The sequence below is a fragment of the Papio anubis genome, chromosome 1 (assembly GCF_008728515.1).
Source record: "Papio anubis isolate 15944 chromosome 1, Panubis1.0, whole genome shotgun sequence".
In the NCBI taxonomy this organism is placed as follows: domain Eukaryota; kingdom Metazoa; phylum Chordata; class Mammalia; order Primates; family Cercopithecidae; genus Papio; species Papio anubis.
The window spans coordinates 116193480-116211909 of record NC_044976.1 but is presented as its reverse complement, the minus strand read 5'-3'; the positions used below and the strand labels follow the sequence as shown (position 1 = coordinate 116211909).

Sequence of the window (18430 nt, the reverse complement as noted above, 5' to 3'; positions counted from 1 at the left end):
ACATGATGGTTTTGTGAGTTTCAGGGTTATAACAATTGCATTAAAGATCTAAGATGCCAGATTGTTTTTTAAGTCAGAAATTTCTTTTCTATTATTGCTTAGCTTGTGAGCTAGCAAGACCAACATTTTGAAAAAGACAAGGATAAAATGTTTTGAAATAATTAGAAACTAGGTTTCTTTTCTGCTTCTTCCCCACATTTGTTCGTTCTTTACTGTTTCTTCAGGAAAGGAGATGTGGCATTACTGAACTGTACAGCCATTGTGAATACCAGCAATGAAAGTCTCACAGATAAGAATCCTGTGTCAGAAAGTATCTTCATGCTTGCAGGGCCTGATTTGAAGGAAGATCTCCAGAAACTTAAAGGTGAGTGAATTTTCTTTCGTATGTTATCGTTTAGGAAACATTCATTTTGATGTCCTCTACCTTGAAGAGGCATGTTTTGTGGGAAAATTATATAGATGTAGCTGTTTTTCTTTTGTTGAAACTAAATAAAAACTGCTTTTGAAAGCTCCATTTTAGCAAAATTTATTACATTTTGAAATGTGTTAAAAACTGAGTCCTGAGAATTTACTAGCAGTAAAACTTCTTTGTCCTGTCCTGGATTTTAAATGACAATCACTGTAGCTGATTAGATCTTTGGTAGCATTTTCTTGGCTGCATATTTTCTTGCACAAAACATGCAAGAAAAGCCTTATGAGATGACTATCCTCCTGAACTGAAAAGCTGTTAAATTACCAACTTTGCAGCCCTTTGTTATTTGAGCCCAAATGAAATACTGTGAAATTCAGTCTTCCCATTGTATAAAAACTATTTATGAAATACAGCAATGTTGCTTAAAATGTAAACAGCAAAGTTAACCTGTATAAAATCTTGCTTCCCTTCCCTTCTATCATTTAACACTGACAACTGGTTTCTAACCTAATAAAAATATTAAAACTTGATCAGGAATACTGATAAGTGCTGACTCTATGAAGGAAGGGATAGAATGGGAAGAATTGCATTTTTTGATCCAGAAACTGAATTTTGACTGTAAGGACAGAATGGGGGAAATGATCGTAACTAAACTGCAAAACAAGATACCATGAAGAACATGTAGAAACTAGAAAAGATATTGAAGATAATACTGAGAAGTTCTTTGCTAAAAGGAACAGAGAAGTTGGTCTGAAAAAATTCCTAATGGCATGTGTGTGTATGCTTACATACACCTTAGAGCTAGACTTATGAATAATAAAGAAAATAAGAAAATTTAACACAAATATACAAGTAAAACCTCCATATTAAACTGCGTGTTTGAGCATCTCCAAGCTGAGATTCATATTATATAACTCTGCCCTTTACTAACTGTGTGACTTAAGACCGGTTACTTCACCTCTGAGTCTGAGTTTCCTTATCTCTAAAATGGGGATAGTAATGGTAGTTCCTAACTTAGTTCCTGACATATAGCAAGAGCTTAAAATTTAGAGATGGAAAAAACTAATATCTTGAAGACTAAATTAAATAATGGACATTAGGTGCTAAGCACATCCTAAGTGTTCAACAAGTATTATTTCTGGTGTTAGTTATTAGGCCCCAGTTGTATGTTTAAGTTTAATGAATCAGTGCCAACCTTTAGGTTATTACTAAAGGGCTGCATACTTAATCCTATCCCCTTTTTACATTTTTATTAATGACTTAATAAAAACAAGCATGACTTACCAAATTTGTAGATGATAGAAAGCTAAAAGAGTAACAGGACATACTGGATGATAGACTAAAGATTTTCATGTGACTAGAAGTATAAGCCAAAAAATGAAAAAGTTAACGGAGATGAATATTAAAGTTTTGCAGTAAGTTTAAAATGATGGGAAACATCATTTGTTTAACACTTTATGTCTCAGTAAAATGGCATTATTTTCCATTCCATTTTTCTTTTTCTTTTTTTTTTTTTTTCCTGAGACAGAGTCTCACTCTGTCACCCAGGCTAGAGTGCAGTGGTATGATCTTGGCTCACCACAACCTCCACCTCCCAGGTTCAAGTGATTCTCCTGCCTCACCCTCCCGAGTAGCCGGGACTACAGGTGTGTGCCACCATACCTGGCTGATTTTTGTATTTTTATTGGAGATGGGGTTTCACCATGCTGGCCAGGCTGGTCTTGAACTCCTGACCTCAAGTGATCTGCCTGCTTCAGCCTCCCAAAATGCTGGGATTATAGGCGTAAGCCACCATGTCCAGCCTCCCATTCCATTTTTCTTTTCTAGGAACCCTAGTGTTAACACTTCCCTCTTTCTTATCCCTCACATAAAGTCTATCGTCATGCCCTAAATTAATCTTAAATCTATTTCTGTCTGTCACCACTGTCTCCAGCAGCTAGCATATGCAACCATCATTCCCCGCCTAGACTACAGCCATATCCTCTGTCCCAACTGGTCTTGCTACATCTATTCTTCGTTTCTTAAATCCATAGTCCACACACAACCAGTAAGTGTAAACCCCTTCTTATTGTTCCTTTACTTCAAACTATTTAGTGACCTCTCATTAAACTTAAATTCTAAACTCCTTAAACTGATCCCCATGTCCTTGCAAGATTTCACTCACTTTTCTCCAGGCTTATCTCATGCCCCCTTTTCCCTTCCTTACCATGCGTAAGCCAAACTGATCTCTTCTCACTACCTTGCCATCCAAGCTCCTTTCCAGTTTTGCACTTGCTGTTGTTCTTTCTCTCAGTTGTCAACCTTTATTCTTAAGTCTTGGCTCAGATCTCTTCCTCAAAGCACTATTTCTTTTTACTTCAGAATAGATCAGACCACCCATAGTATATGCTCCCAGCCTGCAGTACTTCTCTCTTGTTTGCTTATCACAGTTGTAATCTTGTAAATTGTCTTGTGATAACTGTATCCCCATTAAACTGTAAACTCCGTATGGACAAGAACTGTATGTCTTTTATTACTTTTTAGGAGTAATAAATTGGAGTACACTTAACAGAAAATTACTAACATTGTGGAAACCACATTATTTAAAGAGCTAGGATTAGCATAGAGAAGAGAATATTTGGTGGAAACAGTACTTATTCTCAAATACTTGAAAAAGGATCATATTGAAGAGGGAGAATGATAATCATAGTGGGTACCTAGAATCCTTGATAAGAAGATACATAAAACTGTATGTCAGTTCAGTTAGTATCTAAGCATCAATACTAAAATTAGAATAGGCAGAATTGGCTTATTGTGCCCAAATTTCCCCCCTGAAAAAAAAATCAGTCTTATATTCACTTTGTGAATTTAGAAATTTTATGAAACTAAACCTACGTGAGGTTTGTTTGTTGTTTGAACCTGTATGTGGGTGTGGTTGTATACATACACTCTTATATCTTTTCATACCAAAATAAAGTAATTATGTGTATGCTATTCTCAAAATAAGGTAATCATGTACGTATTCTGCAATTTGCCGCCTTCAGCAAATGAATTCCATCTTTTAATTTCAGAAATTACATCCACTACCCAAACCATATTTAAAATTTCCAGCTGATCCAAAAATGTCCTTTGTAGCAGCTATTTTATCCAAACCAGCATCCAATCCAGGACCACACATTGCATCTTTTTTGTTATGTTTATTAATTTGTCTCTGTGTGTGTGGTATTTTGTAATCCAGTACGGTCTCCTGTCTGTGACACTGGCTTGTTGACTGAACAAGGCCAATTATTTTTCACAGTATTCCTCCTTCTAGATTTGTCTGATTTACTTGAAGTGCCATTTAGTTTGTATTTCCTATAAACTTGACATTATGTCTAATGGAGTCAAGTTTTGCCTAAAATATTACATAGGTGATGTTGTGTTGTCTACTTAATATTGTATCGTGTTAGACCTGTTAGTGGGCCATTACTCATACTAAGATGGCTCTCTTAATTGGAGTGAAGACAACAGTTTGATCCTTCCATTTTTTTCTTGCCAAGGTCCCTCCTGGAACCCTCCATCCTCCCTTTCCTCTCTAGACTGTTCTCTATGCCTGCTGTTCTGGAACTTTTTTTTAACATCATCCTGGGAAATCCTTTTTTCTGTTTGATAGATTAGATCTCTTATTTTATTTTATTTTATTTTATTTTATTTTATTTTATTTTATTTTTGATGGAGTCTCGCTCTGTTGCCCAGGCTGGAGTGCAGTGGCACGATCTCGGCAAGCTCCGCCTCCTGGGTTCACGCCATTCTCCTGCCTCAGCCTCCCGAGTAGCTGGGACTACAGGCGCCCGCCACCACGCCCAGCTAACTTTTTGTATTTTTAGTAGAGATGGGATTTCACCGTGTTAGCCAGGATGGTCTCCATCTCCTGACCTTGTGATCTGCCTGCCTCGGCCTCCCAAAGTGCTGGGATTACATGCGTGAGCCACCGCATCTGGCCTGGATCTCTCATTTTTGTGAGTAAATCTACCAGGAGATTTTAAAGAAGGATACAATAGGGCAAAACTACTGAGATTTTACTTCCACCTTCGTACTTAGTTGGTAATTTGCTTAGAAATAGAATTCTAGTTTGGAAATCATTTTCTAGAAATTTGAAGGCACTACTCCTTTGTTTTCTACTTTGATTAGTGCTGTTAAGAAGTCTCATGCTGTTCTTATCCCTGATTGTATGCTACTGGTTTCTTTCTGGAAAGCTTATGATCTCATCTGTGTTTCTTAGTGCTCTGAAATTTTACAGGGATGTGCCTTCATATGGTTTGGGTGTTTTATGGGCTCTTTGAATCTAGAAACTCATGTCTTTCCATCCTGGTAAATTTTTTTGTTTTATTTCATTAATAATTTCCTTCCTTCTTTATTCTCTGTTCTCTCTGAAGAAATCCTGTTGGATGTTGTATTTTCTTATTTAATTTTTCAGTTTTCTCATCTGTTATCTCTTATTTTCAATTTATTTTTGTTTTATTTTCTGGATTTCTTCAAGTTTAGTTTGAACCCTTCTATTGAACTTATCATTTCTGCTGTCATATTTTTCACTTGGCTCTAGGTAAGTGCCATTTCCTGTTCTCTGAATAGTCTGTTTTTATGACATTCTGATTTTGTTTAAAGTTTTTTTTCCCTGTGTTGTCCATTTCTTGAGCATGTGTTTAGTCTCCCCTTTTAGTTTTTGTTAGAGGCTTTTCTCTCTTTCTGGTGGTCCTTAAGTGTTAGCTGTATTTAAGATGGAAGAACTGAAAAGTTCATGGGAAACTTTGTACACATGGGTGTCTAAGTCAGTTCAGGCTGCTATAACAAAGTATCATAGGCTGAATGACTTAGGAAGACTCCAGAAATTTCTGGAGACTAAAATCCAAGATCAGGGTGCCAGCATGGTCAGGTTCTGCTAAGGGCTGTCTTCCTGGCTGCAGACTGCTGAGTTTTCATTGTGTTTTCATGTGGCAGAGAGAGGGAGCAGACTTTCTGGAGACTCTTACAAGGATTCAAATCTCTTTCATGAGGGCTCTACCCTCATGAGCTTATCTAATTCTAATTACCTCCCAGAGACCCTACCTCCTAACACCATCACATTAGGGGGTAGGGTTTTAACATACAAATTTTGAGGGAACCCACGCATTCAGTTCACAACAGTGGGCAAAGGTTATTGCCTGGTGGGTCTTGAAGCATATGACAGAATGGGACTCCTGCCTGTTATTTTATTGGGGAACTTTCCCCGTTTATCGTAATCTGTAGGTCCTTTAGGTTTGGGCCTCTCAATTTCTTGGAAAGGAATCCTCCATGAGCGTAAGCCTAGATGTCTGTTTTGAAAGCCATCTGGGGGCTGAGGGCTAGACCTTTCACTGTTAAGTATAACACTTTAACTAAATCCCCTCTTTTCAGCTGTGCCTGGGGTTCTGGAATCCAGAAACTCTCTAGTTGAGCATCTCCAGAGAATAAACTTCTTCCCTGCTGCTCTGGTGGAAAAAAAAAAAAAAAAAACATAGCCTTACTGCGCTGGCTGGGGGAGGGGTTGTTGCAGATTTGACTGTCTTTATACAAACTTTTAACCGGGCCTCCTCTTTTTAGCGCCACATCCTACTTCACAGCATAGCCTTTACAAGTACTTAGGGCTCCAATTTCTGAGCCTTTTTAGCTTTCTCTAGTAATAATAACAATAATTGCTGATGCATGTACACACTTTGCATATACTCGTTTAATCCTGTGAAGTAAGTACTACTAGATCCCTCTTAAATTGGAAATTGAGTTGTGACGAGGCCAAGCCCCTGCCCAGAGTGTCTTGACAGGAACGTGTTAGACTCAGGATTTGAATCAAAGCTGTCTGTCATGTATCCAACACTGCTCTTTAGTACAGATCAACTTGCTTCGTATTAGTTATCTCATTTCTACAAGCAGTTAGGTTTCTCTGCTCTGTTGAGTCAGTTACTAGTCAGTTGACATTCTACCTTCCAAAATTTTGATGATGCTTATCTGCTTCATGTTCTTTCTCATTCTTTTTATCTGTCGTTGTGCTTATACCTGTTGTACTGCTTCACTGTCATTATCCAACAGAAGGAACAGAGATAAATGCTTATGTTCAGTCTGTATTTTTAACTGAAATTTCTCAAAGTTCTCAGTACTTTCTCTGTTTCATTCTTTCATTTGTTTTTGTTTTTGTTTTCCTAACACGTCCAAACTTAGGTATGTTTCCATTGTTTCCAGGTTGCCGAACAGGTGAAGCAAAATTGACAAAAGGATTCAATCTAGCTGCCCGGTTCATCATTCACACAGTGGGACCTAAGTATAAGAGCCGCTATCGCACAGCAGCTGAGAGTTCCCTTTATAGCTGCTACAGAAACGTACTTCAACTAGCAAAGTATGGTCTACTCATTTTCTGGACATAGCATATCAGACATTGTTAAAGGCCCCAGTTTTTTAAAGACAAAGGCCCCAGTTTTTAAAGATTAAAAACCTAGCAGTGGATGTCAAATTTTAGGTGATTTAGGAGGACCCTGACAATAGAATTATCTTTTCAAACTTAGCAGGATAAATGGGATAGATTTGAGTGACTTGAGAATTTAACCTTTTCCCATTTTTTATTCAGTTTTTATATGAAATATGTGTCCTCCAAAGAGTGCAATTAAATTGTATATTAATATAATTTTTGAGTAGTACACTTGAGTTAGCTTTTATAGTAGATTTGTTGAAGAGAGAGGAAAGGAGAAGTTGAGCTAGATTTTGAAATTAGTTATGTATTGTATATGTATTACAGATGTTTGTAGTGCAATTTTTGTGTTTTCCCTTTGGTTGCAGAGAGCAGTCAATGTCTTCTGTTGGCTTCTGTGTCATCAATTCTGCAAAACGTGGTTATCCTTTAGAGGATGCAACACACATAGCACTTCGTAAGTAATGTTGGAGAAGCTGTACATGAATTGAATCTTTAAAATTTTTAAAATTCTGGGCATGGTGGCTCACACCTGTAATTCCAGCAACTTGGGAGGCTGAGGCAGGGGGATCACTTGAGGCCAGAAGTTTAAGGCTGCAGCGAGCTGTGATTGCATCTATGAATAGCCACTGCACTCCAGTCCGAGCAACATGTAGTGAGACCTCATCTCAAAAAAAAAAAAAAAAAAAAAAAGTGGTTTTTTTTTAAATCATTAAATAGTTATAACCAAAGAATATTCATTGATTAAGTGATTGTAGCACCCTGGAGGGAAGTTTTTATTGGCAAGCTGCAGAGCTCTCAATTTACTTTTTCAGGTTGACATTTTTATCCATTTGAATAAAGGGTTAGAAGACTTGCCTATTAGTTTTTTTAATTTAACAGAATTTGATTGAGCAAAGAACGAGTCTGGAGTTGGGCAGCCCCCAAAATCTGTATAGGTTCAGAACAGCTAGCCTCTTGAATTTGAAAGTGATGCTAAGTTAGAAAGTATGGCTAATGCATTGAGTAGTTAAATCACAATTTAGAATAATCTTAACAGTGCAATAAATGCAGTCTGATTTCATGATATCATATTTGTATAACACTTGGCAGTTTAAATAGCCACATTCACACATGCTGTTTGAATGTAAAACTACATTTAGGTTTTCAAAAGACTGGGCTCAATCAATGTGAGCCAAATGTCTGTATGTGACATAAAAATATGGCATTCAGCTAAAGAGAGTCCATGATCTCACTGTATATGTGCAGATTTAGACCACATCTCGAGTTTTATATTTATTTCTGTGTGTCATATTTCCATGATCTCACTGTATATATGCAGATTTAGACCACATCTCAAGTTTTATATTTATTTCTGTGTGTCATATTTCATGAGACACTGACAAACAGGAGGGCAAACAGTTTGAAACAGTAGTGGTGTTTCTTCTAAAGAAGAACATGCTTTTAGAAAATATGATGTCCATCTTCAAATATCTGAAGGAGTCTCATTGTGAACTTATTCTGTGCTACATTTTTCAGGCAGCAGTTCTTTCGGGTATTGTCATAAACTACAATGAGCATCTGGTGAAAGAACACTGTGGACCCATTGTCAAGAAAAATGTGCATAAATACAGAATTTGCATGTTATTTCAGGAAGTTTACAGATCCTCATCAGGATTATAGATAAGAACTCCAACTGTACAAGGCAAGGTCTAAGACCAAGTTATAAGGAAGAAAATGTTGGTCCCACTTGAAGTAGTACTAACTGTAACAGAAAAGTATTTTAGCGATCTTCTTGTCACTAGGAACATTCATGCAGAGGTTACATGACCATTTGTTGCAGCTATTATAGAAAATACTTCTCATTTCAAAGATAAATGATACTAAATGATCTTTAAGACCCCCTGTTATCTCTAGAACTTAAAGTTGAAGAGCTGAAAGCCTTATATCCACAAATACCACAAAGATATTTGAATGTATAAATTATTATTATGTAGCCTGGAGTTTAGGGTGAGGCTCTGTTCAGTCTTAGTCTTCTTTAATTATAAACTATTTTAAAAACCAATATTCTAATTACTCAAGGATTTTATAGTAAATTTGTATATTTTATAATTAAGCTTATATACTTTATACTAGACTGAGCTTGGGGGGCAGGAGTCTTACCTTTTTATCTTGAATGCTTGACATACGGTACTTGCTCAAGAAATAAGTATTTTTAAAAAGGACAAGTAAATTCCACTTACTTTACTTAACAACCCTGTGTTTTAGGTAGTATGGTGTCCATTGTACAAATAAAGAGGCTCAGAAATTTCTCCTATTGTGAGAGTTATGCAGACTTGGAGCATATATCCAGACCTTCTGACTCCCAAGTCTAGTAACCTGTCTGCTATACTAGATGATTCATTATGCTTGAGTTAGAACTGCTTCAGTGGAAGACTACTCTGTTATTACATGCCTGTCTTCTAAATGGTACCTAACCAAAGCAAAATTCCTGCCTTGATATCATTGCTCCTGACAAGGCTTTTGACTGGTCTCTGCATTCTCTGATTTTACTTAGTCCTTGTCCTGTCATCTCATAGCTTCTTTTATATATCTATTTTTTATGAAGGTAATCATAAGGATTGTATTTTAAAGAGGCAGCATTATTTTGTATAAAAGGTTCTTAATAGGGAGTTAAGAAGACTGGTTTTTAGTTCTAATTCTACCAGTCCAACTCTAGCTCTGTGGCCCCAGACAAATCACTTGATACAGTACTATAAGAGACGTCAACTTTGAGAGTAGCAGCAGATAAAGATCGATAATGGGTATAAGGGACTTTGATGAAGCAATTTCTAGAAATATGATTAGCAAAAAGGAAATGTACAACTCTTAAAAAGTGGGCACATTTGACTTATTAGGCCTTAAATCTAGTGGCAAACTGTAGCATCTCATTCAGACACACAGAAGATAATGCCTTTTGCTTGAATATTTTATCAGGCATTTGGAAAACAAATGACTTGTACACTTTTGTAACATATATGGGCCAAGAACAGATCTAATGATATAACTCTAAGTAATTGATATCAAAAGCTTTCTTATTAAACTCTTATCAAAATTTATTTCATTTGAAGCCTAAGTAATATGTTTTTGATAGATATATTAAGACTTGTGCTTTTTTTTTCTTAGTTCATGTGCAGTTTGTTTTTCTCCAGAAGAAGTATCTGCATTGAAATAAATTTATCAGGTTATTTATTCATCCAATAAAAATTTGAGTGACTACTAGGTACTATATACAAAATAATACAGTGGCGAGAAATAAGATGAAGGTGTTTGTTTTTGCGGTATTTCCAGATGGAGAATTATAATGTCCTAGATATCATTCTTACAATTTATAGGGTATTCACTAGATGTTTAGGCACAGGACATCATGATTGGTTGCAGAGATAGATGAAATTTTGAAAGGAGGAGCGTGGTCTGACCTTTAGTACTAAAACCGTAGAGTCATGACATCATTCTTCTTCACTGCTTTTGCAGAGTTAATTTTCTACATGAGTTCCACTGAGAGAAATCAGTTTGGTTGCTATTTGGTATTGTATTTTATCTTCCAAAGGAGATAATATAATTATATTCTGGGAAACTATTATGCATGAACATTAAAACTTGATGTCAAAGTAAATAGGAAACAGAAAATCTTTATGTTTTGTTTTGTTTTGTTTTGTTTTTTGAGATAGAGTCATACAGTGTCACCCAGGCTGCAGTGCAGTGGGGCAAACACAGCTCAATGCAGCCTCAACCTCCTGGGCTTAAGTGATCCTCCCTTGTTAGCCTCCTAGGTAGCTAGAACTACAGGCATGTGCCACCATACCTAGCTAATTTAAAAAAAAAAAATGTGGTAAACACAGGGTCTCACTGTGTTCCCAAACTAGTCTTGAACTCAGGCTCAAGTAATCGTCTTGCCCTCACCTCCCAAAGTGCTGGGATTATAGCCATGAGCCCCACACCCTGCTGAAAATCTTTTTTTGAAAGTTCATTTTGAAGAAGCTTTAAAGCAGAATAGAGGGAAAAATGAAAAGTATATTTGTTGTCCAACAGGAGGAGAGTTATGAGTGTTTGTTTAATCCTTTAACAAATGGGTTTGCTTTGTCAGGTTCTTGAGCTACAATGTTGAACAAAGCAGGCAATATGTAACTGAGCCATAAGTTGTTAATTCAGTTACTACTTTTGAATGATTGCATATCACATCCGTAAGGTGTGCTAGGCCCCAAATTAAAGTAATATTAATATAAAATATGCTTGGTCTTCAAAAAGCTTAGTCTAGCTATAAAATGTGAGAAATTCTTTAAAATGAAGGGTGTTCAAAAGATTCTAGAGGGGGCACAAGGAAGGGTGGAGATGGCTCTCGGCTGGGTCTTGAAAAATGAGTAGGAGTTCACCAAAAGAAGAGAATGGTGGATGAGTGGTATTCTAGTCAAAGGTAGGCATGCAAGCAGAGGCAGGGCATCAAGTAAGTGGTATGTTTTGAATACAGCAAAGTAGATTTGGCTAAAGCATAAGATGTGGGAGGAATAATTGAAAATAGGACTAAAGAGCTGAGTGGGGAAAAGTGGATAGTTGGGGTTGGAGTATAGAGAGTTGTGCTAAGGTTTTTGAATCTTAACCTGTAAGCAGTGCAGAGCATCACCAGTGTTTAGTAAAGAGGGTACCATGAGAAGATAACTCAGGCAACAGTGAGTATGTAGACTTGGGGAAGAAAGACACAAGGAGAGCAGTTAAGAGCTTGTTACCAAAGTCTGTGTGAGCCTTGAGAACCTGAAAGCAGCCAAAAGAAATGAATAAATGTTAGAAATATTAGCAATAGAATTAAAAGCCATAGGAACTATTTGAAAATGCAGTGTGAAGGAAGAGGTAAAGGAAGCATCAAAGACAATTCAGGATTCTAGCTTGGATGATTGGTTGGATGTTGATATGTAACCAAAATAAGGAATATAGGTAAAAAGGACCAGGTTTGTTGAGAAAAAGATGGTGGTCAGGATTTGGACCTGTTGGGGTCAGGTTTGGCTACACTGAATTTGAGGTCTCTGTGAGTTATCTGATCAGATATACCCAATAGGCGTCAGGTAATTCGGGTCTTTTCCTCAGAAAAAAGAATATAAAGATTTGGAAGCCATCAGCATTTGAGGTAATACCTATCCAGCACATTCGTGAGCCAAGGAGAATAAGTATACCAAAAAAATAAAAAATATTGAAGGCAGAACCCTGGAGGACAACATTTTTAAAAGGTGAGGGCATGTGTGTTAAGGATTAAAGCTAGGGAGAGATCCAATGAGTTAAGAACTGAAGAAAAGGCCAGTAGGTCTTGTTATTAGGAAGCTGATAAAGAAGAATTAGGATAACATAGAAATTAAGAAAAAAATAATTGAGCTTTGGTTTTGTGGAGTTTTTTCAGGGTCTGAAGGGCTGGGTAGGATATCTAATACTGTAACTGAATGAATGGAAAGACACTTGTGCTGGATCATTCTGGCCGAGAGAGGCCCCAGGGAATAAGAATATACTGGATAAGAGAGAATTATCTGGAGTCAGCATCTTCTACGGCCAGTCACTGTTCTTGGCATTGGAAATAGAGCAAGAAATACAATAAAGTGTCTTCTGTTATGGAGCTTTCATTCTAGTGAATGAGGTGGAGAGGGCAGGGAGGATAACAATGCACAAGTAACTTCATAAAATGTCTATCACAGTTGCTCTGGAGGAAAGCAAATCAGAGAAGAGTTTTTATACAAGTAGTCTGAGCAGGCTTCACTGATAGGGTATTACTAAGCAGAGTCTTGAATGAAGTGAGAAGTGATCCATTACAAAAATAAAACATTGAGGAGTTTGATTTTTCTTTATGTATAAGTAGTTTTTTATTTATTGAGTAATCTTTCTATTCTTTTCCTTAGGAACTGTAAGGAGATTCCTAGAGATTCATGGGGAAACCATTGAAAAAGTAGTATTTGCTGTCTCTGATCTTGAAGAGGTATTTTGCTAATTGTTACATTATTTAAATCTTATTTCTACCTTTAAGCATTTGCCTTTAGCTTATCGCTATATATTTACTGAGTTTCCAGCAGACAAATCCTAATGATCTATGTATGTATTTGAGACTGGGTCTTACCATCATTCATTGAAAAGAGACTATATTGGAAACTAAAAACAAGTCAAGAAGGAGCATTTTGTTCATATTTTTTATGGCTAAACTGTTGTCGCTGTGAGTGAAATCTTACAAAGTGGAGTTGTTTTGCTTGGCCCCTGTGTTAGCTCTCAAAGCAACACCTTCTAAGCACTGAGTGTTTGGGGAGCATAACTGGAAACTACTATGCCAGAAAAGCTTTGGTGTGTGCCTGAGCAGTGGCTGGTACTGTGAGGTTTATATGTTTTGTTATATGTAGTTCAGTTTAATATATTTCAATTTAATGTCAAGCCATTTTAGAAAATCAGTTTATTCTTATCTCATTACACTTTAATTTTAGAGTGATTTGTCTAGTTCAGCTTCTAATATTTCCCAGTTTTGTATTATTGAGCAAGTTAACCTCTCTGCTTCAGTAAAATAGAAATACTGATAGTACCTCTATCAGGTTTTTCTTGATAATAAAATGAGCTAGTATATTCATATTAGCCATCTATTAGTGAAGTATCTATTCAAGGCATATATAGCTACATATATAATATATATGTACCTTTGAATTTGCTGAAAAAAAGGCACATTTACTTTATCTCTTGTTTCATCTGGTTTATTTATACATAGAATCTTCCAGTGATCTTTTACTGAGTGTTTGCATATATCAGGTTTACTATATTAGGTCCTGGGAATATACCAGTGAAAAAAGCATGGTTGTTTCCTCAAGGAGCCTTTATCCTTTTATGGAGATAGATAATTCAGATACATTCAGATAATTGTGATAAGTGCATTAATGGAGGTATGGGAAGGATAGGACATAACTTTAACCTGGCACGGGGTTAGGAAATGCTTCCCATAGGAAGTGATACATAAGTTGAAATAATTGTAAAAGGTACATAAGATTTGCCAAGGGAGAGAGGCAAGTGGCAACAGTCCTACAAGCCTGAGCAAAGACATGGAAATAAGACATAGCATCGAGTGTTTAGTATTGGTGTTGCATAAAATGTGAGGCTGAGAGTGGCAAAAATGAAAGTTAGATAGGGATAAGATCATTCAAGGCCTTGTGTCACATCCTGTAAAATTTAGACTTTATTAATTACGCAATGGGAAACAGAAGAGCTTTACACAAACAAATGATGTCATGTAATTTCTGTTTTAGCTGTGTGAAGGATGGTTTGGAAAGAGAAAGACTAATGGCAAGAAGAGATAACAGGTGCTTGCAGTACTCCACATGAGAAATGATCAGGCCTGAACAAGGGTACTGGTAGTGTTAAAATTTTAAACATTTAGTAAATAAATTCAACTGGAGTTGGTGGTTGATTAAATACATACGGGAAAAGGAGTTAAACATGACTTCTAGGTTTTTGGCTTGAGTGACTAGGTAATGATGTCGCCATTGAGATAGCAAATAGAAAGTGGGAAAAGTTTTGGAGATGGGATGAAGACAAATTATTTTCTGAACACGTTGAGTCTTAGAGGATCAGTGGATCATCAGGGCAGAGGCTCAGCAAACCATTGTGCTTATCAGTTTGAAGCTGAGGAGTGAAGTCTAGGTTAGAGATTTGTCCATTTTCATAGGATAGGATACAAATGAGATATGGCTCTTGCTCTCAGGGAGTTGGCAGACTAATGCTGAGACAACCAGATAAACAAAGATCACCCTACAGTGTGGCAAATGCTCCTCTAAGGTATGCACCACAGTGCCCTGGCAACTTGACACCTGACTCAGATTTAGAGGAACAGACTTTGCCCTCAGTATACCTGGGAAAGTAATCAACATTTACCATCTTTTTCTCAAGTCATTTGTGAATAATTTATAGAAGAATAAAGGGATAATGAAAAGCAAGTTTATTAGACATTTTAGTAAGAATTTAAACATAACAAACCTCTTTGTATCAAGTAAATACTGTTGCACAAACATAAAAAATGAAAGAATACTGTCACACATCCTTTTAGTAAAATGAGATTGTCCAGGTTCCTATCACAAAATAGTATGTGATTAAGTTCTTCCTGTTGAATGACGGAATGAGAATACCATATTTTCTTTTGTCCTTAGAAATACACAGTGGCTCATGCCTGTAATCTCAATACTTTGGGAGGCTGAGGCAGGTGGATCACCTGAGGTCAGGAGTTCAAGACAGGGCAGGACTTATAGTTTAGGACTGGCTAGTTTGAATAATTCCAGCAGACTCTGGACTATAGGAGTAATCTCTAGATTCCTGATACCTGGTCCTTGATTATTTAGACCAAGAGAAATATTTGCATGGTATGTAAGAGTTAGATAAGGAAATGATTAGAACTGTAGATTTGGGATTGGTTGGTTGGCATATGCAAGATGTGCTTTTTACTATCTTTAGGAATTAGTTATCCCTTACAAGGACAGTCTTCCCAGGCCAGAAAGCTTTTTAAGATGTGAAAAACATCATAAAATAGAAAAAAAAAAAAAATGAAACGTAATTAACATACATTTATTTAAAGACGATATACAGATAGCCAGTAAACACTGCAAAAGTGCTCCACACCATTAACCATTAGAGAAATACAAGTAAAAACCACAGTGGATACCACTTCACACCCACTAACATGGCTATAATTATGAAGGGAGACAATAACAAGTGTTGGTGAGGATGTGGAGAAATTGGAACCCTCATATGTAGTTAATTGGAATGTAAAAATGGCACAACTACTTTGGAAAACAGTCTGGCAGTTCATGAAAAAGTTAAACATAGAGTTACCCTATAATGCAGCAGTTTGACTCTTAGTTGTATACAGAAGAGAGTTGAAAACATTTATGTCCACACAAAAATTTGTACACAAATATCTGTAGTAGCATTCTTTATAATAGCCAAAAAATAGAAACAACTGAAATGTCATCAAGTAATGAATTGATATAAAAAAATGTGGTGTGTGTATGTGTGCGTGCATGTGTGTTAGAATATTATTCAGCCATAAAAAAGGAATGAAGTATTGATACATGCTACAACATGGGTGAACCTTGAAAACATCATGCTAAGTGAAAGAAACCAGACACAAAATGCCACATACTGTATTCCATTTTTATTTTTATTTATTTATTTATTTATTTATTTATTTTTTGAGACAGAGTCTCGCCCTGTCGCCCAGGCTGGAGTGCAGTGGCACGATCTCGGCTCACTACAACCTCCAAATCCCAGGTTCAAGTGATTCTCCTGCCTCAGCCTCCCAAGTAGCTGGGACTATAGGCGCATGCCACCACACCTGGCTAGTTTTTTGTATGTTTAGTAGAGATGAGATTTCACTGTGTTAGCCAGGATGGTCTCCATCTCCTTACTTCATGATCTGTCCGCCTCAGCCTCCCAAAGTGCTGGGATTACAGGCGTGAGCCACCGAGCCTGGCTTTTTATTTTATTTTATTTTATTTTTTGAGACAGAGTCTTACCCTGTCACTAGGCTGGAGTGCAATGGTGCAATCTTGGCTCACTGCAACCTCCACCTTCTGAGTTCCAGTGATTGCTCTGCCTCAGCCTCTCGAGTAGCTGGAACTACAGGCGTGTGCCACCATGCCCGGCTAATTTTTTTGTATTTTAGTAGAGATGGGGTCTCACCATATTGGTCAGGTAGATATCGATCTGACCTCGTGATCCCCCTGCTTCGGCCTCCCAGAATGCTGGGATTACAGGTGTGAGCCACCGTGCCTGGCCCTGTATTCTATTTTTATGAAATGTCCAAAAATAGGCAAATTCATAGTGACAGAAAGAAGATTAGTAATTGCCAGGGGTGGGAGAGGAAGGAATGGTGAATGATTGCTGATGGGTTTTAGAGTGATGAAAATGTTCTGGAATTAAATAGTGGTGGTGATTGTACCTCCTTTGTGAATATTGTGTATGAAAAAATCACTGAAACTGGGTTTGGTGGTGTACACCTGTAATCCCAGCTACTTGGGAAGTTGAGATGGGAAAAATGCTTGAGCCCAGGAGTTTGAGAACAACCTGGGCAGCATAGCAACACTCATCTCAAAAAAGAAAACAAAAACAAACACTGAATTGTATACTTGTATACTTTAAAAGGGTGAATTTTATAGTATGTGAATTCTATCTCAGTTTTTTGCTACGGGCAACACAATATGAAACTGAAAGATAATGATTTATTGAATGAGTTCATTGTCCTAGGTGATTCCATAATTTTTTTCTTTTTATTTTGTTTGTCTTTTTTAGTATAGTTTGTAATAATTGATGAGTAATTCCAGGTAATGAGAAAACGATTCCTAGGAAGATGAAAAAGCAAAATGCTTCAAGATGTAGGACAAATAAGAGCATACATGCCTTTAATGTATTGCAGATTTATTAGTCCAGTGGACCAATCAATATGGGAATTACAAGATAAGATGAGTTTTATTCTGTTTTTTTTTTAAGTACATCTTTGTTCTTTGAAAAAATTTTTAAGAAAGAATAAATCTCATGAAAGAGAAATCCTTCACAAACAACTCAGAAGCTAAACCTGGTTGAATGGACCCTGATGGCACACTGAGGGTTAAGGAAGTAGCTAGCATCTGAGCCAAATCTTGAGAGACTGGTATCGTTAGGAAGTGAAGGTACGGATAGGGACAGGAGTGGTAGGACTTATGCATTCCAGGTTCAGTGACCTGAAATTGTTAGGATGGGCAGGCATCACATTTAACTTGACTAGATAACAATATCCTTATCTTTAACACAAAAGCTGATTGAGGGTTCCAGACAGTATCTAGTCTGAGCTCAGAAGTCTTTATTCTTGATAGAGGTTGTCTTCACAGTGTATGAACAGCTCAGCTAAGTACTGCTGAGGTCTTCTGTGTTTTGTGCTATTTTTCACAGAATGTCTTGCTTTTCTGACACAGGCTACTTACCAAAAGCTGCTACCTCTGTACTTCCCAAGGTCATTAAAAGAGGAGAATCGATCATTGCCGTACCTACCTGCAGATATTGGAAATGCAGAAGGGGAGCCTGTGGTACCCGAACGACAGATTAGAATAAGCGAGAAACCTGGCGCTCCAGAAGGTGAGCTCTAGAGCTCTAACTTTTTAAATCTCCCTCTTAAGGAGCAAAGATAAGGCACCAATCACCAAAGAAGTAAGAGATTCAGCTTGACCTTTGGAAAGCTCTCTGTTACCATAACACTACTATCAAGACCAGAGTAGAAGTTTTTGAGTTCTATTCTTGAAATTACAAATACAATTTAGATAGATAGATAGATAGATAGATAGATAGATAGATAGATAGATAGATGTCAAGTCTGTGTTAGACAGTGGAGATTAAGAGGTGGCTATAACAACATTCTCACCCTGATGGAGGTTATAGTTTCATGCAGGACACGAATATTATAGACAAGAATATTATAAGGCAAGAATATTATAACCATTCATTTTGTTTCTTCGGGTTATGTACTGTCGTAGGTTGGAGCAGTAGGTAGAATGTGTTAGGATGGGGACCTTCTGAATCTACTCTGCGTGACATCTTGT

The 18430-nt window shown here is 37.0% G+C and overlaps 1 protein-coding gene across 8 annotated transcripts in view; it reads left to right on the top strand.

The window, feature by feature from the left end:
* The window catches only part of GDAP2 (ganglioside induced differentiation associated protein 2), a 62109-nt gene that overhangs the window by 9597 nt on the left and 34082 nt on the right, over positions 1 to 18430 (top strand). For 7 of the 8 annotated variants that reach the window (XM_003892481.4, XM_031652352.1, XM_031652342.1 and 4 more), the window contains exons 3-7: positions 225 to 364; positions 6623 to 6776; positions 7214 to 7302; positions 12740 to 12816; positions 17810 to 17969. In XM_003892481.4, coding sequence (XP_003892530.1) covers positions 225 to 364; positions 6623 to 6776; positions 7214 to 7302; positions 12740 to 12816; positions 17810 to 17969 — 620 coding nt within the window. The remainder of the gene's footprint in view (positions 1 to 224; positions 365 to 6622; positions 6777 to 7213; positions 7303 to 12739; positions 12817 to 17809; positions 17970 to 18430) is intronic. The other variant, XM_031652359.1, reaches the window with a different exon arrangement.